The 16,983-nt window shown below is 37.5% G+C and overlaps 1 protein-coding gene across 6 annotated transcripts in view; it reads left to right on the forward strand.

The window, feature by feature from the left end:
• Nucleotides 1–16,983, forward strand: part of LOC148278787 (spectrin beta chain, non-erythrocytic 5-like) — a 68,815-nt gene that overhangs the window by 47,301 nt on the left and 4,531 nt on the right. The window contains exons 36-44 of one of the 6 annotated variants that reach the window (XM_088230889.1): nucleotides 1,462–1,509; nucleotides 6,885–6,996; nucleotides 9,168–9,334; nucleotides 10,806–11,017; nucleotides 11,674–11,773; nucleotides 13,075–13,156; nucleotides 13,339–13,411; nucleotides 14,135–14,268; nucleotides 16,247–16,555. In XM_088230889.1, the coding sequence (XP_088087015.1) occupies nucleotides 1,462–1,509; nucleotides 6,885–6,996; nucleotides 9,168–9,334; nucleotides 10,806–11,017; nucleotides 11,674–11,773; nucleotides 13,075–13,156; nucleotides 13,339–13,411; nucleotides 14,135–14,268; nucleotides 16,247–16,555 (1,237 nt within the window). The remainder of the gene's footprint in view (nucleotides 1–1,461; nucleotides 1,510–6,884; nucleotides 6,997–9,167; nucleotides 9,335–10,805; nucleotides 11,018–11,673; nucleotides 11,774–13,074; nucleotides 13,157–13,338; nucleotides 13,412–14,134; nucleotides 14,269–16,246; nucleotides 16,556–16,983) is intronic. The other 5 variants (XM_088230890.1, XM_088230893.1, XM_088230891.1 and 2 more) reach the window with 5 other exon arrangements.

A 16,983-nucleotide genomic window follows, 5' to 3' on the forward strand; every position in this document is an offset into this window, starting at 1 on the left:
ACAATCACTCCGACACGTAGTTGTCTCTTTCGCGCAGTATCGGGAAGGCACCTGCGAGAGGGTGACGGAAAAACTGTGTTCATGTATCTATTCATCAAATTGGTCTGCCATTGCATAATCTCTAAATACATCCTACAAAATTCCTTCTATGTGGCATCAGCCAATCAGCCCCAACGTTTCGGCTACCATTGCAGGAGCCATCTTCAGGGTAAACTGGGTGTTTTGTAGAAAAAAAGTATGTGTTTAAGTACTAGTAACTTGTACCGTGTCGCAGTCGGCAGTAGGCACATTTCTATTCACTTTTGTAGTATGTAGTGATTTTTTTTTCTACAAAACACTCAGTTTACCCTGAAGATGGCTCCTGCAATGGTAGCCGAAACGTCGGAACAAATCCAACACACACGGTATCACCCAAAAAAGAAACAAATTGATAACCTTCGTACCTATTTTTTCAGCTAATGTGTGTTCATATATAGTCTACGATAATAAATATAGCATTTTTTAAAATAATTAAAATTGTAACAACGTGCCCCGCCCAGGGGCAAGTTGTAACATGTTTTCAATATTGTAAGTTGTAAACATGATGCGTAAGGGGGTTATTTAGAATGCAACAACCTGCCCCGCCTCCCCCCATAGATGCGAGGATTCGCCACGGTGCGCATGTACATATCACATGTTCTCAAAACTCGTGCGAACATGGCGGATTCACATCTTTCGCATGAACCCGGCGTTGCAAAATGACGTTTTATTTATTTTTTAATTTCGTAAATTTGATGCTTTTTTTTTAGTGTTTTTTGGGTTTATTTGGTATTGGGTTTTTTTTTAGATTTATGTATTTTTTGTCGCCATAATTAAAAACAAGTTTTGTTTAAAAAAATATATATTATCTGTTTCCTTATTTGCACCGAGTTGGATATATTCATACCAATCCTGTATTTTCAATCTCTTTTCTTTTCTTACCACACATTAATTTAAGAGATCCCATAAGTTTTCTTACTGTGATATTAAAAGACTGCTCATCTTCTTTCCATAATAATAGACACATGTTTGTGGTATTCCATTCACTCTGCCTATCCCTACGGAGAAATGGCGTAGTAGTATACAATTTAATTGCCGTACCAAAGCAGGACTCTTTGCGCCACTAAGGAATTATTTTTTTAATCTTGTTTTTATTTGTGACTTAGTTTAACAAAAATGCTTTTATGAATAAAAATAATAAATCAAAATAAAAAAGTTTTATCAGAAATCTTTTATTTGTCATTAAATGCCTTTATTACTGTATTTAAATGCAGTGCCCTATGAGCGTTACGAGCTGATAAGGCGATGACCACGACGACAAGTATTTCTGATAACGCTCTTTTGAATATTGTAGATTTTTTTGCTTTTTTAATTTGTTCTTGTTTGTACATGCGTCGTTTGTTATTTTATATACAAAATGCGTTGTGTTATTGCCGGGTGCAGCCGGGATCAACAGCGGAAGCGAATGCAGATATCGGAGGCTCTAGCAAGGTATAAAATCTAACACAAATCACTCCAATGTTCACTAGTGCTCTTTTAATATGCATCGTGAAACTGGTGACTATACAATCTAACACAAATCACTCCAATGTTCACTAGTGATCTTTTAATATGCATCGTGAAACTGGTGACTATACAATCTAACACAAATCACTCCAATGTTCACTAGTGATCTTTTAATATGCATCGTGAAACTGGTGACTATACAATCTAACACAAATCACTCCAATGTTCACTAGTGATCTTTTAATATGCATCGTGAAACTGGTGACTATACAATCTAACACATATCACTCTAATGTTCACCCTTTAAGAATAAATTCTTGAAAACACATATCGCTGGCTATGAGTAAACGCATGTATTAAAATAAATAAAAATTTTACTTACAATCTACCATTTTTCACTCACCATCGCATGCCTTGACGTGAGTCAGTTGTATCACTCATCTCGCTATTGCAGTCACAACGTCAACTCTTGTACCCATCCACTGTCACAGTATGCAGTAACATCCATTCTACAGTCACCCGTAACATCACATACTCATACTCGCATTCAAATAAATTATAACACGTTTCAAACAAAAATGCATGAAACACAATTTGTTTACTTGACTTTTAAATATGAATCCATATTTTTCAATTCGTGTTATAAGTTCTGTCAGTTTTTTATTTTTTATTTAAAGAGGAGCACTTAAAGTAAAATAAAATCGTAAAGGCGGCCTCCGTGGTGTAGTGGTCAAGACGCTCGACTCACACACGGAAGGTTCCGGGTTCGATTCCCGGTGATAACACAAAAATTAAATGTGATTTTTCTCAAGTCCGTGATGTAAGTCACCACTGTTATTGATCACCTTTCAATATAGCCCGTTATACGATGTTCCACTGTCCAAAGGGAACACTTCCACACTACCTTTTGTCAAACTAGAGGATGGGTCATGGGGTCTACCGCAAACTCTGAATTCGGGAAAAGAAATTTCGGGTTTCTGGGCCCCAAAATATTCAATATGTTACCCAAACATTCCAAAACCATTACCCGGATTTAATTTAAAAAAAATAAATACGTCATTTAAAGAAGAAAAAATTCTGCTGTACATGGTATTGTATTTGCTTTTACGTTACGTATATTATTTATTTGATGACAAGCCTTCAAAATGGAATGTCAAGTAAATTTCAACACCTCTTTTTGTTCACGTTTAATTGGGGAAATTTTCTTTCAAGTGACGTATAACCTTTACCATTTTTTTTTTGTGCTCATTTATAAATTTGAAAAAAAAACAAACACAGCTTATGTCAGCTCTCGATGTACAGGGTGGCCGGAGAAGTGACGCCCAAAGGTGAATTGTAGGTGCCTCATATTGAGGGGTATCCGAATTACCCCCGTGTATGCTTTGCGATTTTGCGTAGTATTCGAGTTATGATTTTTAATTTTGAAAATTTTTGACCGGATCGGTTTTAATATTCAAAAACCCATTTAAAAAAATCATAACTCGAAAACTTTGGAAAATCACGGAACCTACCCGGGGGTGATGGGACACCCCTCAATATGAGGCACTTACATTTTACCTTTGGGCGTCCTTTCTCGGGCCATCCTGTATATTTCTATTTTATTTTATTAGTTCACTTATGGAATTTTCTAATTTTGCATCCTGTGTCCTTGAACTTATAAATAGTTTGGAATATAATTTTCGGTACTTCAAAAATTGATAAAAGTTGTCCATATCTTTAGTCCTTAAAATATAGCTTGATTAGAATGACAGTTGTCAGCAAAAGTGACAACATAATTTTGTAGTAACATCTAAGGAGTGATTTATATTGACACACGAAAAATCATTAGTATCTGGCATGTTAATTAATTTTTTTAATACAATGCTTGACATATAAATCAACATAATTATATAAAATCAGCTTTAAAACTAAAATAAACCTAATTATTAACGACGTACTTACAAAGTTACATCATTTTGCAAAAATGTTAGAGGTGGGACAAATTGATCAATGTAAATCGATTTAATAAAAAAATAATTCGTTTGATGTTGTTCATTTAAAAAGTATAAATGTCTTATTTTTTTTATGAATAATTGTCTCAAACACACTATAATAGGCTTGTTTTTTCGTTTTTATTTCAATTTTCGAAAACAGAGTTTCATGTTTGTATGAAAACGCTGATAAAATCAATTTGATCGGTACATGGTCGGGGATCAGTAATTTCCCATGACTAGTGACATTAGTTTGGCAGCTGTCATTTTAATCGAGCTGTGTTTTAAGGACTATAGTGCATGCTTCATACTAATTGCGAATAAATTACTCGTACTGCGAAAGGAATTGTCTCATAAAAGAACGCAAAAAGAATCAGGTTTTTAAAGGCTCTAAGCTACTTTTTAAATATCGATTTCTGTCCGCTCGATTGCTGCTCTCGGGTAAAAATCCTGCGGAGAAAAGTACGCATCGTAGTGTTGTGGTTGGCAAGTTTGCCGACTTCCACATAAAACTGGAAGGGTCCACATAAAACATTTGTTTATATTTCTCTTTCTTCCCCCTTCACCCCCTCCTCTCTTCATAGTATAGTGTAGATATTCAGTGGGTTTTTTTTTCACCAGAGCATTATGGTTTGCTAATTAGAACCCGACCGCGTATCATACTGATTGAGACAATTTCTTTTGCCGAGTGACTGAAAATAAAAAAATTGGTTTGTGCTGTTCGACAATTTATTTTTAATCTTTAACAAAATGCTTCTTAACTAAAATGGATGGTGGACGCATATTACAACGGCGATGGTTCTCCATCGTCATACTTATTTTGTGGTATCCACCCTCGCCTAGAAACATTTGGATATGCTTTTATTTTTGAGATGTCGCAAACGATTTATCAGTCTGGAAGATTTCAAGATTATCGAGGATTTCATCCCCTGGGGAATTATTAAGATTAACATAACCTTACAAAAATTAACGAATGGACAAATTTAACAAATATAAATGTTTAAACATAGGCAGAATGGTGAGTGATTGTCAGTGTGTAAATCAGAAATTTAAACCAGCCAAATAGATCAAGTCAAAGAAGGAATCGTGTGTTAGAAATAGCACATTGTAAAACGAGGCTAAAAAAAAATATTCAATTATTTTTTTACTGATAATATTTTATTGACTTTCAAAATTTTCCTTCTTTTAAAAAACACGCACTATCCTGGATTCAAACTAAAGATATGAACTCTTTTTTCTATGATGTATTTTGTCGCCCTTTAATAATAAGAAATATTTTTATGTTTTTTTTATATTTTTTATTTCCTTTTTTAATTACTATAAAAATAAAAAAAAACCTTAAATCTTTTACAGAATATTTTCTTTTCTCTTCCTTATGTTACACAAAAATATTATAACTGTCTATTTATTATAGGAGCAAAAATAAATCAAAATTGCTTGTATAGCCACGAACAGGCCGTGCCTTTGTGGGATTTTTTGTTTACTATTTTTACTGTTAATATGTATTTCATTGCTATGTATTTATCCTTTATTTTTTTTAATACTCTGCTTTACCTCTTATGTATATTGTAAAAAAAAAACAAAAAAAAAATTTTAAAAAAATAAATAAAAATGACAAGTCACAAGCCCGATAGATGCCTAGACTTCCATATTCCCTTCTCTGTGCAATGTTAATCTATTTTCTCCATCTCTGTTGCAATATGTTAATCTTAATTACTACCTAGGGTTGAATTCAAGTCCTTGTTTACAAACATTTGGACAAAGTCGGAAAGGTATAAAAATTGCAAAATGTTTTCAGGCGTTGCCTAGTATGCAGGTGAAATATTTCAGACGGACCAATCTCACCCGCATCAATAAAGGTTTCGGCTCTTTAAATTCATTCACAAAAACCAACGCATGGAAGAATTGAAGAAATATTATTATTTTATCAATTTTAGGCGAGTAGCTTAAATCTATTTTAACAAAAGTTAGTTTCCGAAACAAATCTAGTCCATTTTTGAACCCATTGAGATCAGCTCTTGTGGGAGCTTATTCCGATCACCGACAACCCTACTGCTCGGAAAACGCTTCTGTGAATTTAGATCGAATCTCATTTTCTCCAGCCGGAGACTGCGGCCTCGAAGACGAGCATCTCGTTCAAGCTCAAACATGGGATCCAAATTTGGGCGGGTCAATCAGGTCACCCCTTTCTCGCCGTTCCCGCAGCGATGTGAGACCGAGAGGTTTCGGGCTCGTCGACAACTTCGTAGCTCGTCTTTGGACTCCTTTCGACAAGCTGATATGCTTAACAAAATAGGGACATTCCATACCTGAAACCCGTAAATAAATACGTGTGTTCAAACATTGGCGCAACGGTAAATGTTACGCAGCATGTAAAGCGGCTATTTACAATGTGTAAGCCGCCCTGTAAATGTTTAGACTCCAATACTGCCTACTTAAGAATCTCTGTTGTAATATGTAATCAAATTTAGTTTAGTGTAATAATGCAGTCAGATAACTTGATTAAAGATATTGAGCATGTCCAATTGCTTGCAGACTGGCTGGGTTTTCTCCCTAAGAAGTTGTTCATATTTAAATTTGTTGCAACAGAGAGGGAAAACATTTTTGAGGAGAGGAAAATGGGAGTCTGCAGTATTGGCAAAGTTTTTAGTTTTTAGTTAGTCCAAATGTTTGTAGGCAAAAGAATGGATTCCACTTAGTATTAACAAATTACAACAGAGATGGAGAACATTTTAGAGAAGACTAAGGAAGTCTGGGCATTTACAGGGCTTATGACCTGTCATTGGCTGGTTTAAGTGGCCACTTTACACACTGTGTATGGTTCCCAAAAATGTTTTCCCTCTCTGTTGCAACAAATTCAAATATGAACAACTTCTTAGGGAGAAAATCCAGCCAGTCTGCAAGCGTTTGGACATACTCAAAACATTGTTGGATTAACTACCCGGTAAAAGAAGAAGTATAAAAAAATTGGAAAAATTGTTTTCAGGCGTTGCCTAGTGGGTGAATTGGTTCAGCCGGATGAATCTCACCCGCATGATAAAGGTTTCAGCTGTTTTACTTCACCAAAGTCAACAGATGGAAGAGTTGAGGAAATGTGGGTGTTCAAACATGGGCAGAATGGTGAATGTTACACAGTGTGTAAAGTGGCCACTTAAACCAGCCAATGACAGGTCGTAAGACCTGTAAATGCCTTGACTCCCATATTCCCCTTCTCAAAAATGTTTTCCCTCTCTGTTGCAACAAATTTAAATGATAACAGATAACTTGACTTGCAGACCGCAGGTCCGTGGTTCAAACCCCAGTCCAGCCCAACTCGATTGTGTTTATTTTTCTATGACGATTTCGACTTTGTTGTTTTTCTTTCGGCTAATTTGCGGTTTCGATGTTAAGGACATCCTCGGGAAGACGCCGAAACGGACGCCATCATTCACGACCAGGCGCAGGTCGCAGAGCTTCCGCAAGAGGGGGGACACGGCAGAATTACCGCCGGTAGAAATTGAAGGTACAGTCGCTTTTTTATATAATTCCTCTGTACGTGTGACGTCACCGTATTCCTCCTAAACGGCTTAACCGATTTATGTGCGGTTTTTAGAGAAATATAGATGTTTGCGCTGTGCGTGTTCGTAGATATTAAAATCTTCAATCTAATATGTAAAAAAGAAGTAAGGAGCATAAATATTTTATTTATCGATCTACCAGGGTTGCATTCGAGGAGAATGCGTTTGCAAAAAAATGTAAAGATGTTGTTTTTATGTGTATAAAAAAAGTTAGTTTTTTAATGTTTACAAACAGCATTTGTTTTTTGTGGATCTCAATCAGATTCTTTCCTTAAGTTCCTTATAATTTCAACCCATTTATTTCTTTTAATTGGATTTTTGGTAACATTAAAATTAAATTAAATTCAATCCATTTTTAAAAATCGTATTCCTACATAAGTACACGCCTTTGTTGGTGAGACGACCGCAGTTTGACGTTTGCAAAAAGAATGCTATATTTAAAAAAAGAAAATTATTTTATGTTATAAAATTCAACCACAAACAAGTACCTGGGTACCTACTTAAATTCAATATTTTTTTAATATTAACAATTTTTAGTTTTGGAATTTATCCACAAACAAGTGCCTACCTAAAGTAGGTACCTACTTATCAATGAAAAGTCTTTTATTTTATTTATTTTATTTATTTGGATAACCAACAGCTATAATTATATCATATTTATATAACAAAACAAATAACAAATAAGCCAATTACAGGTTTTCACAAGTAGCATCACAGCAAGTTAAAAAAGATTCTCGAACATAAAATGAATAGTAATTAAATGTAAATTTAAAAGAAAAGAAAAAAAATACTACGAGTTATTTCGAAAGCAAACGCCTCACGTTATTAAGATTATTTTCAAATAAATCTATGTTAAATGATTTATTTATTACATTAAAATTATTAAAAGTTCGCCATAAATACGAATTTTGCCTATAATTAGATGAAACAAGAGGTATGTGAAGAAGAGGGTTATTTCTTAAAACTTTGGAAGGAACATTGATAGAAAGTTTGCAAAGTAGTTCAGGACAGTCAATTGAACCAGAAGCAATTTTAAGTAAATAAATTATATCCGCTATTTCACGACGTTTTTGCAGAGGCAGTAGGTGATGTTTTTTACATATATGAATATACTGGTCGGATTTAAACTCAAGTTTCAACCGGAAACACATGAACTTTACGAATTTTTTTTGAATATTTTCAATGCGTGATATCTGCACATTGTACATAGGATTCCATATTTGTGATGCATATTCTAAGTTGCTTCGCACTAATGTACAGTAAAGGATTTTAAGTGTCTTTGCCATAGTGAACGACGTAGAGCTACGCATAACAAAGCCAAGCGCACGCGATGACTTTTTTATGATGCTGTCAACATGGGCGTCAAAAAGTAATTTACTATCATGGAAGACACCTAGATCCTTTACACATAATGAGCGTTGGAGGTTTTGACCCTTAAGCACATTGCCAACGTTCGGGCAGAACAACGGCTGTCGGGTCCGCTAATTCATTATATATGGCCCACGACAATTAAGACAGTTATATTTAGTTATAAGGCCATTCCATTTCTCCACGACTCGCTTTGTCGGGGAGTTCTTCCCGGGGTCGGATGAGAAGTGAGAAGGAGGCAGGACCTCTGAGATGGCGGTTTTTATTCATTGTGAAAATTGATTTCAACTCGGGTACATTATATTGCTCAGTTAAGATCGAGTCACCACACGGCCTGCGCTCCCAGTGAACTCGACCCGAGCTCCCTCAAGCGGTCCTCGTACGATTTATTTCCTAGAGAAACTACCATTTCAGTTGCTCTTCTCTGGACTTTCTCCGACAACTCTATCTCTTTTTAAAATAGGGACTCCAGATTTGGTGGGCATACTCCGGGAGTGGGCGAACATATGTTTTATAAATTGCATTAAGTATTTTAAAAATGCATGTAAGGTCCATCTCCGTTCTACGTTTCCCCTATGGTGACAGATTGAGAGATTGCTCTATTACCCCTTTACGAGGCATCGGGTTCTCGCGGTCCGGCCTACCACGGCTGACTGGGCAACGCTGGCCGCAGGACCGCGACCCGATTCAACGTCGAGGCTCTGTCAGTTTGTTGTCGCCGTACTATTTAACGCCGTCTCTATTGCAGGTTACCTGGAGCGCAAGCACGAGGCAGGCAGCGGGGGTCAGCGGGCGGCCGTGCGCTCGTGGCGCGGCTACCACACGGTGCTGTGCGGCCAGCTGCTCTGCTTCTTCCGCGACGAGCTCGACTTCGCGCAGGCCAAGGCCGCCGCCCCGCCCGTCTCCATACTCAAGGTCGGTCGCGCTGCCCACGTTTTCTTATCAGCGTTGATCGTTCGAATTATCGGCAAGGTATCCCAAGGATACTGCACTATTACTGGATTTATGTTCTACATTTATGTTTTTAATATAAACGAGTATGAGTTTCATCTTATTTAGGACATGAGAAAACTATGCTTAATATGCACTAACTTTTGCTAATATAAACCTGTAGCGCAATCGCAAATAATAATCGACGTGATAACAATTTCTCACCCTGGTTGTTTATCGTATTCGCGATCACAATGCAACATCCGTGAACGCCCAATATTAAAAGTCAAAATATTTACATTTCGCGACGTATAATCCTGCTGCGCAATCACATATTTGAATTTCACCGATGTAAATATGGAAAATATTCCAAAACTGCTATTTTTATTTATTATTTATCACGCTATTCATTGCATTTAGCCAGCGGTTGGCGAGCCAAATGTCAAGAAAAGCAATCGCCAAAGTAAATGTAATTTAATTTTCACTTTTTTGTATTAGATACTCCTTACTATTTTGCAAATGCAATATATTGTATTATTTTTTATAGTAAACGCCGATTTTTCGCCAGTGAACTGTATTTATTTACGAGGAAAACAAAAAACAAACCGACACAAGAGTTGACTTAGAGATTACACACGCGTTGACTTATGACTGCAATTACTTAAGCATATTTTTAGCACGTCGATAGTTATTTGTGATTGAGCTACTGGATTATGTTACAAAATATTTATTATAGATCGGATACACAAGAACACTATAATATCGGAAGGAATTTACAAATTAAATAAAAAAAAGGGATAGTTATCCAGATTTGTGTCAGAGATGTCAAATCGGCGTCGCCAACCGGTGTGCAAGTGGATTCTGATCACTGGGTTGATTTCTGACCCTCCACAACAGAGTCACCTTAGTCAGCTTGTTAATAAAATGATAATAAATGATGCAATAATTTATTAAAAACTATAATGGCACCTCTGATGAAATAATCCTAAAAAATCTGTTTTTCAGTTAAATATACACTATGAATTGTGATAAAAACTTTCACATGCTAAAATCTAGACATAATTCTACCTTTTCAATTAAACCACTTCATTATTTTTTTACATATAATGATTTTAAAGGAAAGTAAAAAGACACAATGGTATATAGTAGACTCGGCAGGAGTGGAAGCGGGAGAGAGGTGTTTATAATTTAATTTGATTCAGTGATCGTTTGAAAGAAGACAACTTGTCATCGAAGAAATCAAGACTGGTATGTTTGTCGGCAGATCTGAGAATTCTGGGCACAGGCGAATGGAAACCACAGTTAGTTCAATGGTTATCGGTATGAAAGAGTAAGTTTTGTCTGAGGTTTCCAGTTGGGATATTTAATTTCATTGTTTTATTTTAATGACTGTATAACAAACGACACGCAGCCGTACCCTGTATGACGCACGGTTTGACGGTTCACACATTTGCAGGCGGTGTGCGAGCGCGCTTCCGACTACACCAAGCGCAAGCACGTGTTCCGGCTGCGCTGCGCCGACAGCGCCGAGTTCCTCTTCAGCTGCGCGGGGGCCGCGGAGCTGCAGGACTGGGTGGCCAAGCTGGCCTTCCACGCGCGCCTGCCGCCCTCGCTGCAGCTGCTCAGCTACGGGGAGGCGGAGGCCCTGCGCCAGAAGCTGCATCACCAGTGAGTCTCTGTTCCCTTGTCGTCGGATGTCATGCTACGTTTCCCTCGTTCTGCTGGACTGTTTTGAATGCTTGTCAAGCTCCGGTGGATTCAATAGTTCCTAAAACTTTTCACCATGCATTAGTGGTCGTATTTGTGGACCCACAAATATTCCTTCCTTAATTTTGCATCACTAACGCCGAATATAAATAATTTTGAACGTCACATGTTCTATGTGATACGTAATATGTAATATGTCAACAGTATCCTTTCAAAGAAAAATAGTCCTTTGGAAATAATGTTCGAAATGCTAGTTTCCAAATCTTCATATAATATTTGAAAAACACGACTATGTTAAAGACAAAAAATATAGTGTACTTTTTTGTATGGAGGAATAAGCCAAGGTCATCGGCTAGTTTCATCGTTTACTGAGGACGGGCGCACTTTATAGATATTTTTTTTGTAAGAAGATATAAACGGTGGTGGTGATTTATAACCATTATTTTATTTGTTTTCCCATGAACATAGTTACCATAAAACATTATTATCGAAAGTCAAAAATAATGGTAAGCTGTGCATAATTGCTTATTTGGACGATTCGCCCCTAGTTCTTTTTCTTACTGCACGATATCTGAAATAAGTTGATATTGTATAGTTAATGAATGAACTATTCCTAGGAACGGATCTTCGAGCTCCTCGGCCCAGTCGTCTCCCGAACCCCGACCGAGGCAGCGGACGCAGGTGGAAATACTGCAGCAGCACCGAGCATCCAGACAGGTTTGTTTATTCTGTTATTCGAGAAGGAAAACCAGAATTCTGGGGAATTTATCTATCTATTTACGGACTTGTTTAACAACTTTATACAGGAACAATTAAAATAAAATACAACTAAAGATAATCAAAGCTAGGATTAAAAATTAAATAATAATTCCCATCTCGAGACAAGATCCGGTTTATCTTATAGTCTTTAAATTGATTAAAGTGACAGCTGCCAAACTAATGTGACTAGTGGTGGGGAAGTACTGATCACTGACCATGTACCGATCAAATCCATTTTATCAGGTTTTACATGCAAACATTAAATTCTGTTTCTGAAAATTGATATTAAAACGCAAAAACAAGCCTATTATAGTGTGTTTAAGACAATTATTCATAAACAAATAAGACATTTATGCTTTTTTCATGAACAACGTCAAATTAATTATTTTTTTATTCGATCCATTTGTCCCATCTCTAACATTTTTGCAAAATCTACGCAAAATCGACGTAACCTTGTTAGTACGTCGTTAATAGTTAAGTTTATTTTAGTTTTTTTTTTTTTTAAGTTTTAAAGCTGATTTTATATAATTATGTTTATTTATAATTGTATTTAAAAATTAATTAACACGCCAGATACAAATGATTTTTCGTGTGTCAATATAAATCACTCTTCAGATGTCACTACAAAGTTATGTCTTCACTTTTGCTGACAACTGTTATTCTAATCGAGCTATATTTATTTATTCATTTAATGCACAAAATACACAATTTTATCATAGAGCACAATTATAATTTTTTATGTCCCGACTTGTTAGAAAATTCCGTGTTAAGTCGGGTATATTTTAAGGACTATAGTGATTGCTTAGATCTAGAAAGACTTACACCAAAGTCCAGGTCGTTCCAGTTTACAACGCGACATAATCGGGGCATTGGTGTATGCAAGCCATAGTTTGCGCTATGCTGATCGAGGAACAGCGCATCATTATTTGGCGACCGGCGGATCGAAACATCGAATGCCACTCGTTCCAGTAACGATGGTACATAAAATTAAGCCGCTTAGTAAATTTATTAAGCCACTAGTAGACAGTTGACAATATTTTTGTTCGGTATGTCCGAGAAGAAGCTCGTTATAAAAGTTAATAAATGTATGGAGAAAAGCACAAACTGAAATGTCAACTAATGTTTCTTCATATATCCGAGATCTCGTTATTTCGGAAGAGATCTTTTGGACTAACCGTCATTTCCTAAATGAGAGACACGAGACGGTTATTCCAGACATTACCTTCAACGAGTTAATATTTGTGCATTGTTTATTCTAGTCCAACGCATCGTCAGACTCCCCCACCACTCCGCCCGCCCCCCCGAGGTCCGCCACCATACCCGACACACCACCCAAGACAGGTAAATTAATCTTCACAAGGGTATCAGAAGCAACATCAGAAATCTCCACCAAAAACGGAAAATTAGTTATTGATACCAAAATAAACTAAAGATACCTACCTAAATAATAGCGTAATGCAAAATCGTCAATTCAAAGCTTTGCTCTAGTTTAACTTTATGTAGTTTTTTTTATTTAATTGCAGAAATCCAAGGGCCGGCCATACCGCCCAGGTTACCCCCATCGTCGCCAGTTGATAATGCTGACGTGTTACTTAGGTAAGTTGAAAAATCACACACTCGGTCTAGAAAGATTTGGACATACTAAAAATTAAAATTTAAGGTTTTTAATAGATATGTAGCGACCTCCCTGGAGCAATGGTTAAAACGTTAAACTCGCACATGGTAGATTTCGGGTTCGACTTCCCGGTGAGAATTGAGAATTTAAATGTGATTTTTCTTTAAGCCTGGGTGTTCTGTGCTGTAATTCATCACTGCAGTAGGGCCGGGCCTCCTGGCACGTTGTGCGGAAAAAGTAATAAATAAAACAGGAGTGTAGATTTTTTTCTCTATTTTTGTTTATTATATAATATTGTGAGGTGATTTTTACAAAAATGGTGCTATTTAAATTATCCAACTGTCAAGTTGAGTGAATGCGCCAAGCTGACTTGGTTGAGCTGATTGACGTTACCTTGGCCCTGTGGTCTCTTTATAGGCTGCGTTCCTTTGTTCTTCATGTCTCCATGGTAGGAATGAAGTGTGTAATGAAGTTAATTTACTGCAGGATGTTGCTCTTATGTAGATGGAAGTTTTATGGGCTATACTGTTAGTCTTGCGGAATGTGTTGTATTGCATTCAATATAAAATGATCGCTCATCGGTCATTGCTCTATATTTCAGGTGAAATCATTGCACATGTGTGTGTCGTCGATCAATGGGCTATGTCTCAAACATACATAAAGTTTTTTCAATGTTGTAAAATTTTTGTTTTTTTTTCTGGCAGACGTCAAACCGAACCCGCGATGGGGAACGGCAACCGAATGTCGGAACCGCCTGCCGGTTCCTGGGGGCGAACCAGGTACGGAAGCAACCGGGACATAAACAGCGACTTCATCAACTCCCAGCAGGCGCAAACGAGTAAGTATAACATCCGACTCACACTGACCGATAACTAATTTTACCAACAGGCATTTTCCACTACGTTAGGCGTGCCGACATGGTTTAGAGATGCAGAGTCGATGGATGTAAAGAAAGGCCAAATATAATTTTACGACTTGAATGTTGATGGATGCAAAAAATGAGAAATACCGATAAAGACGTGGCGTCATTGAATTTGACAGATATTTAACATTATTTCACAAGCTGGTCCTGTTAATTGGCCTCCACGATCTTGTGATTTGACGCCATTGGATTTATTCCAATGGAGCTACTTTAAATTCGTGGTCTATGGAAAGAAACTAACAACTCTCGAAGCTTCGGAAGCCAATGTACGCGCACCATATTGCCGGATTTATTGAACAAGTTACTAAAATTTGAACCGACAGAATGCGCAACATAACCCCTACTCGCGGAGGACATCTGTCTGATATTTATTTATTATATATACGGCCTAAGTCAATTACGAAGAAACAAATGTACAAGAAACTGATAAAAAATAACATAAAACTATGCAGCAAAGACAAACAAGGGAAATAAAAAAATGCTATTCGATATATTCAAGAACATGATCAACATACAAGACCTCGAGCTGACCCGTGCCAATCCATCTTCATCCCATACCGCGTTGATGGCGAAGCGATCTACGAAAATCCGGGAGATCTATCTCAAAGAATTCCAAATTGTGTGACGAATTGACTAATCTACACATTCTGGACATTGGGGCTTGAAAACAAAAGTTGCTCTTAGAAGATTTGATAAATAGCAGATTTTGACTTCTGGTGACACGGTTGGAAACACACGACAGGGATGGGACATCACTTAAAGCATTAAGTATTTTGAGAATGCATACAAGGTCCATCTCAGTTCTACGTTTCTCCGACGAAGACAGATTGATTTTAACGTGGGAATAATTACCCCTTTGCAATCCGAGCGCCCGTGCCACTTTTCTTAGAAGTCGGTGTTGGACAGATTCGATCCTATAGAATGGAGACCGAATTGGAGAAGCATATTCTAGATGGGGAGTTTTGGTGGTATTTATATTTTTGAAATCCTTCGTCATTCTATTGATAATATCAAGAAGGCAGATTTGTTTACAATATTATTTCAATTAAAAAATGAATTTTTGCATTCTAATGAATTCATTTATAGAATGCATTCGATTGATTCATCTCTAGTCATTACGTTGATGTGTTTGTGACGTCGTGTGATTGTATTTGTCAGTCAATTATATTTTGTATTGTTGCAAGAATATAGTTTCCATTTAACGTATATTTAGAATTTCTCACAGAGTTTTATATTTGAAACACGCAGCGTATCTCGATCATCTCCGTGTCCAGGCGGATGGAGAATACAGTTCTGTTTGTGAAATAGAACCAGAACACTGGACGAGTGTTTTCCACTCGATGGCTGGTCACATATAAAAATCCCAAATGAGGAAATCGAGTGCAGATTAGTTCGCCTCGTTGTGAAGTGCTCGGCGCGTCCTGGGTTCGATTCCTGGCAGGGTGGACTTTAAATTGCAATAGTTTATTGTTCGTGGACTGGCCATCGGAAGACACATCGAATGAGTTTTGAATTTTTTTAAACGTAAAACCGAGGTTATGAAAAACGTTAATTGGGGGGATATTTGAATAAGAATGTATGAAAAAAAAGGACCAGAACATTTCATCGTAAAAAGCAGGAAAATGTAAAACTGAGAATACGCTGTTTTGATATGTGTCCATATGAGTGGATCCTATGAGAAAAAAGTGACTGAAATTGTAATATTTGTTCAATGGAAACTATGTATTTAAATACATATTGGTAGCTTTTTAAAACTTGTATGTTTATTTTATTAATTGTATTTATGTGCAATTTGTTTACGTCCGCATACTCTGCATTTAACATATCTAAATCGCACGCACACGCCCGCACGACTAACGCGACCTGCGAGCGACCATGTATTCGCATGTGCCAGTTTTAGAAGGGAGGCCGCCGCCGCTGCCCGCGTCGCTGCCGCCGCGCCGGCCGCCCGACCACCACCACCACCACGGCCCGCACGGGACGGCCCGGGGCCCGCACGGCGCCGCGCCGACTTCGCGCGGCGCCGCGCCGAACTCGCACGCGGCGGCCCAGGGCCCGGAGGCGCCGGAGTGGTCGCGGCGCTCGAGCGCGCAGCAGTCGCACTATCACCACGCGGTCTCCAGCGCCGACAATAACGCCGGCCCCAATAACAACACGTGGCAAGAGGGATCGACGGCGCAGTTTTACACGGCGAGCGATTACGGTAAATTGAGCTCAGACTCGCACGAGCGGTTTGGTAAACTGGATTCCCGCAGTCGGTGCAAACTTGTAGATCCTTTGCTTATTCTTCTTTTGTAGATTTAGGCATAAAACGGCCCTCGGCATCAAAGTGGGACAATATCCAAATTCATCAGTTTTCCGTAGATGATTTTCTGTTTCGGATATATTTGCTGTACAATTTTTCTTCCGCCGTTTTTTTTCCAAAATCCGAGGCCTTATTACAATAAGGCAAAACACTGCTTGTAAATGATATGATTTATTTATTTATTTACCTACATAAATTTACTGTACATTATTTGAGACATAAGTCCCAACTCAATGGGACTATAAGTCCTATGTTGAGATGAGATGAGATGATATGACACAGACAAATATAGGATTAGAAACATAAAAAATATTTTTAAAAAAAAA

Source organism: Micrasema longulum, unplaced genomic scaffold (genome assembly GCF_059751315.1).
Source record: "Micrasema longulum isolate JH-2025_06_02 unplaced genomic scaffold, ASM5975131v1 h1tg000825l, whole genome shotgun sequence".
Taxonomy (NCBI): domain Eukaryota; kingdom Metazoa; phylum Arthropoda; class Insecta; order Trichoptera; family Brachycentridae; genus Micrasema; species Micrasema longulum.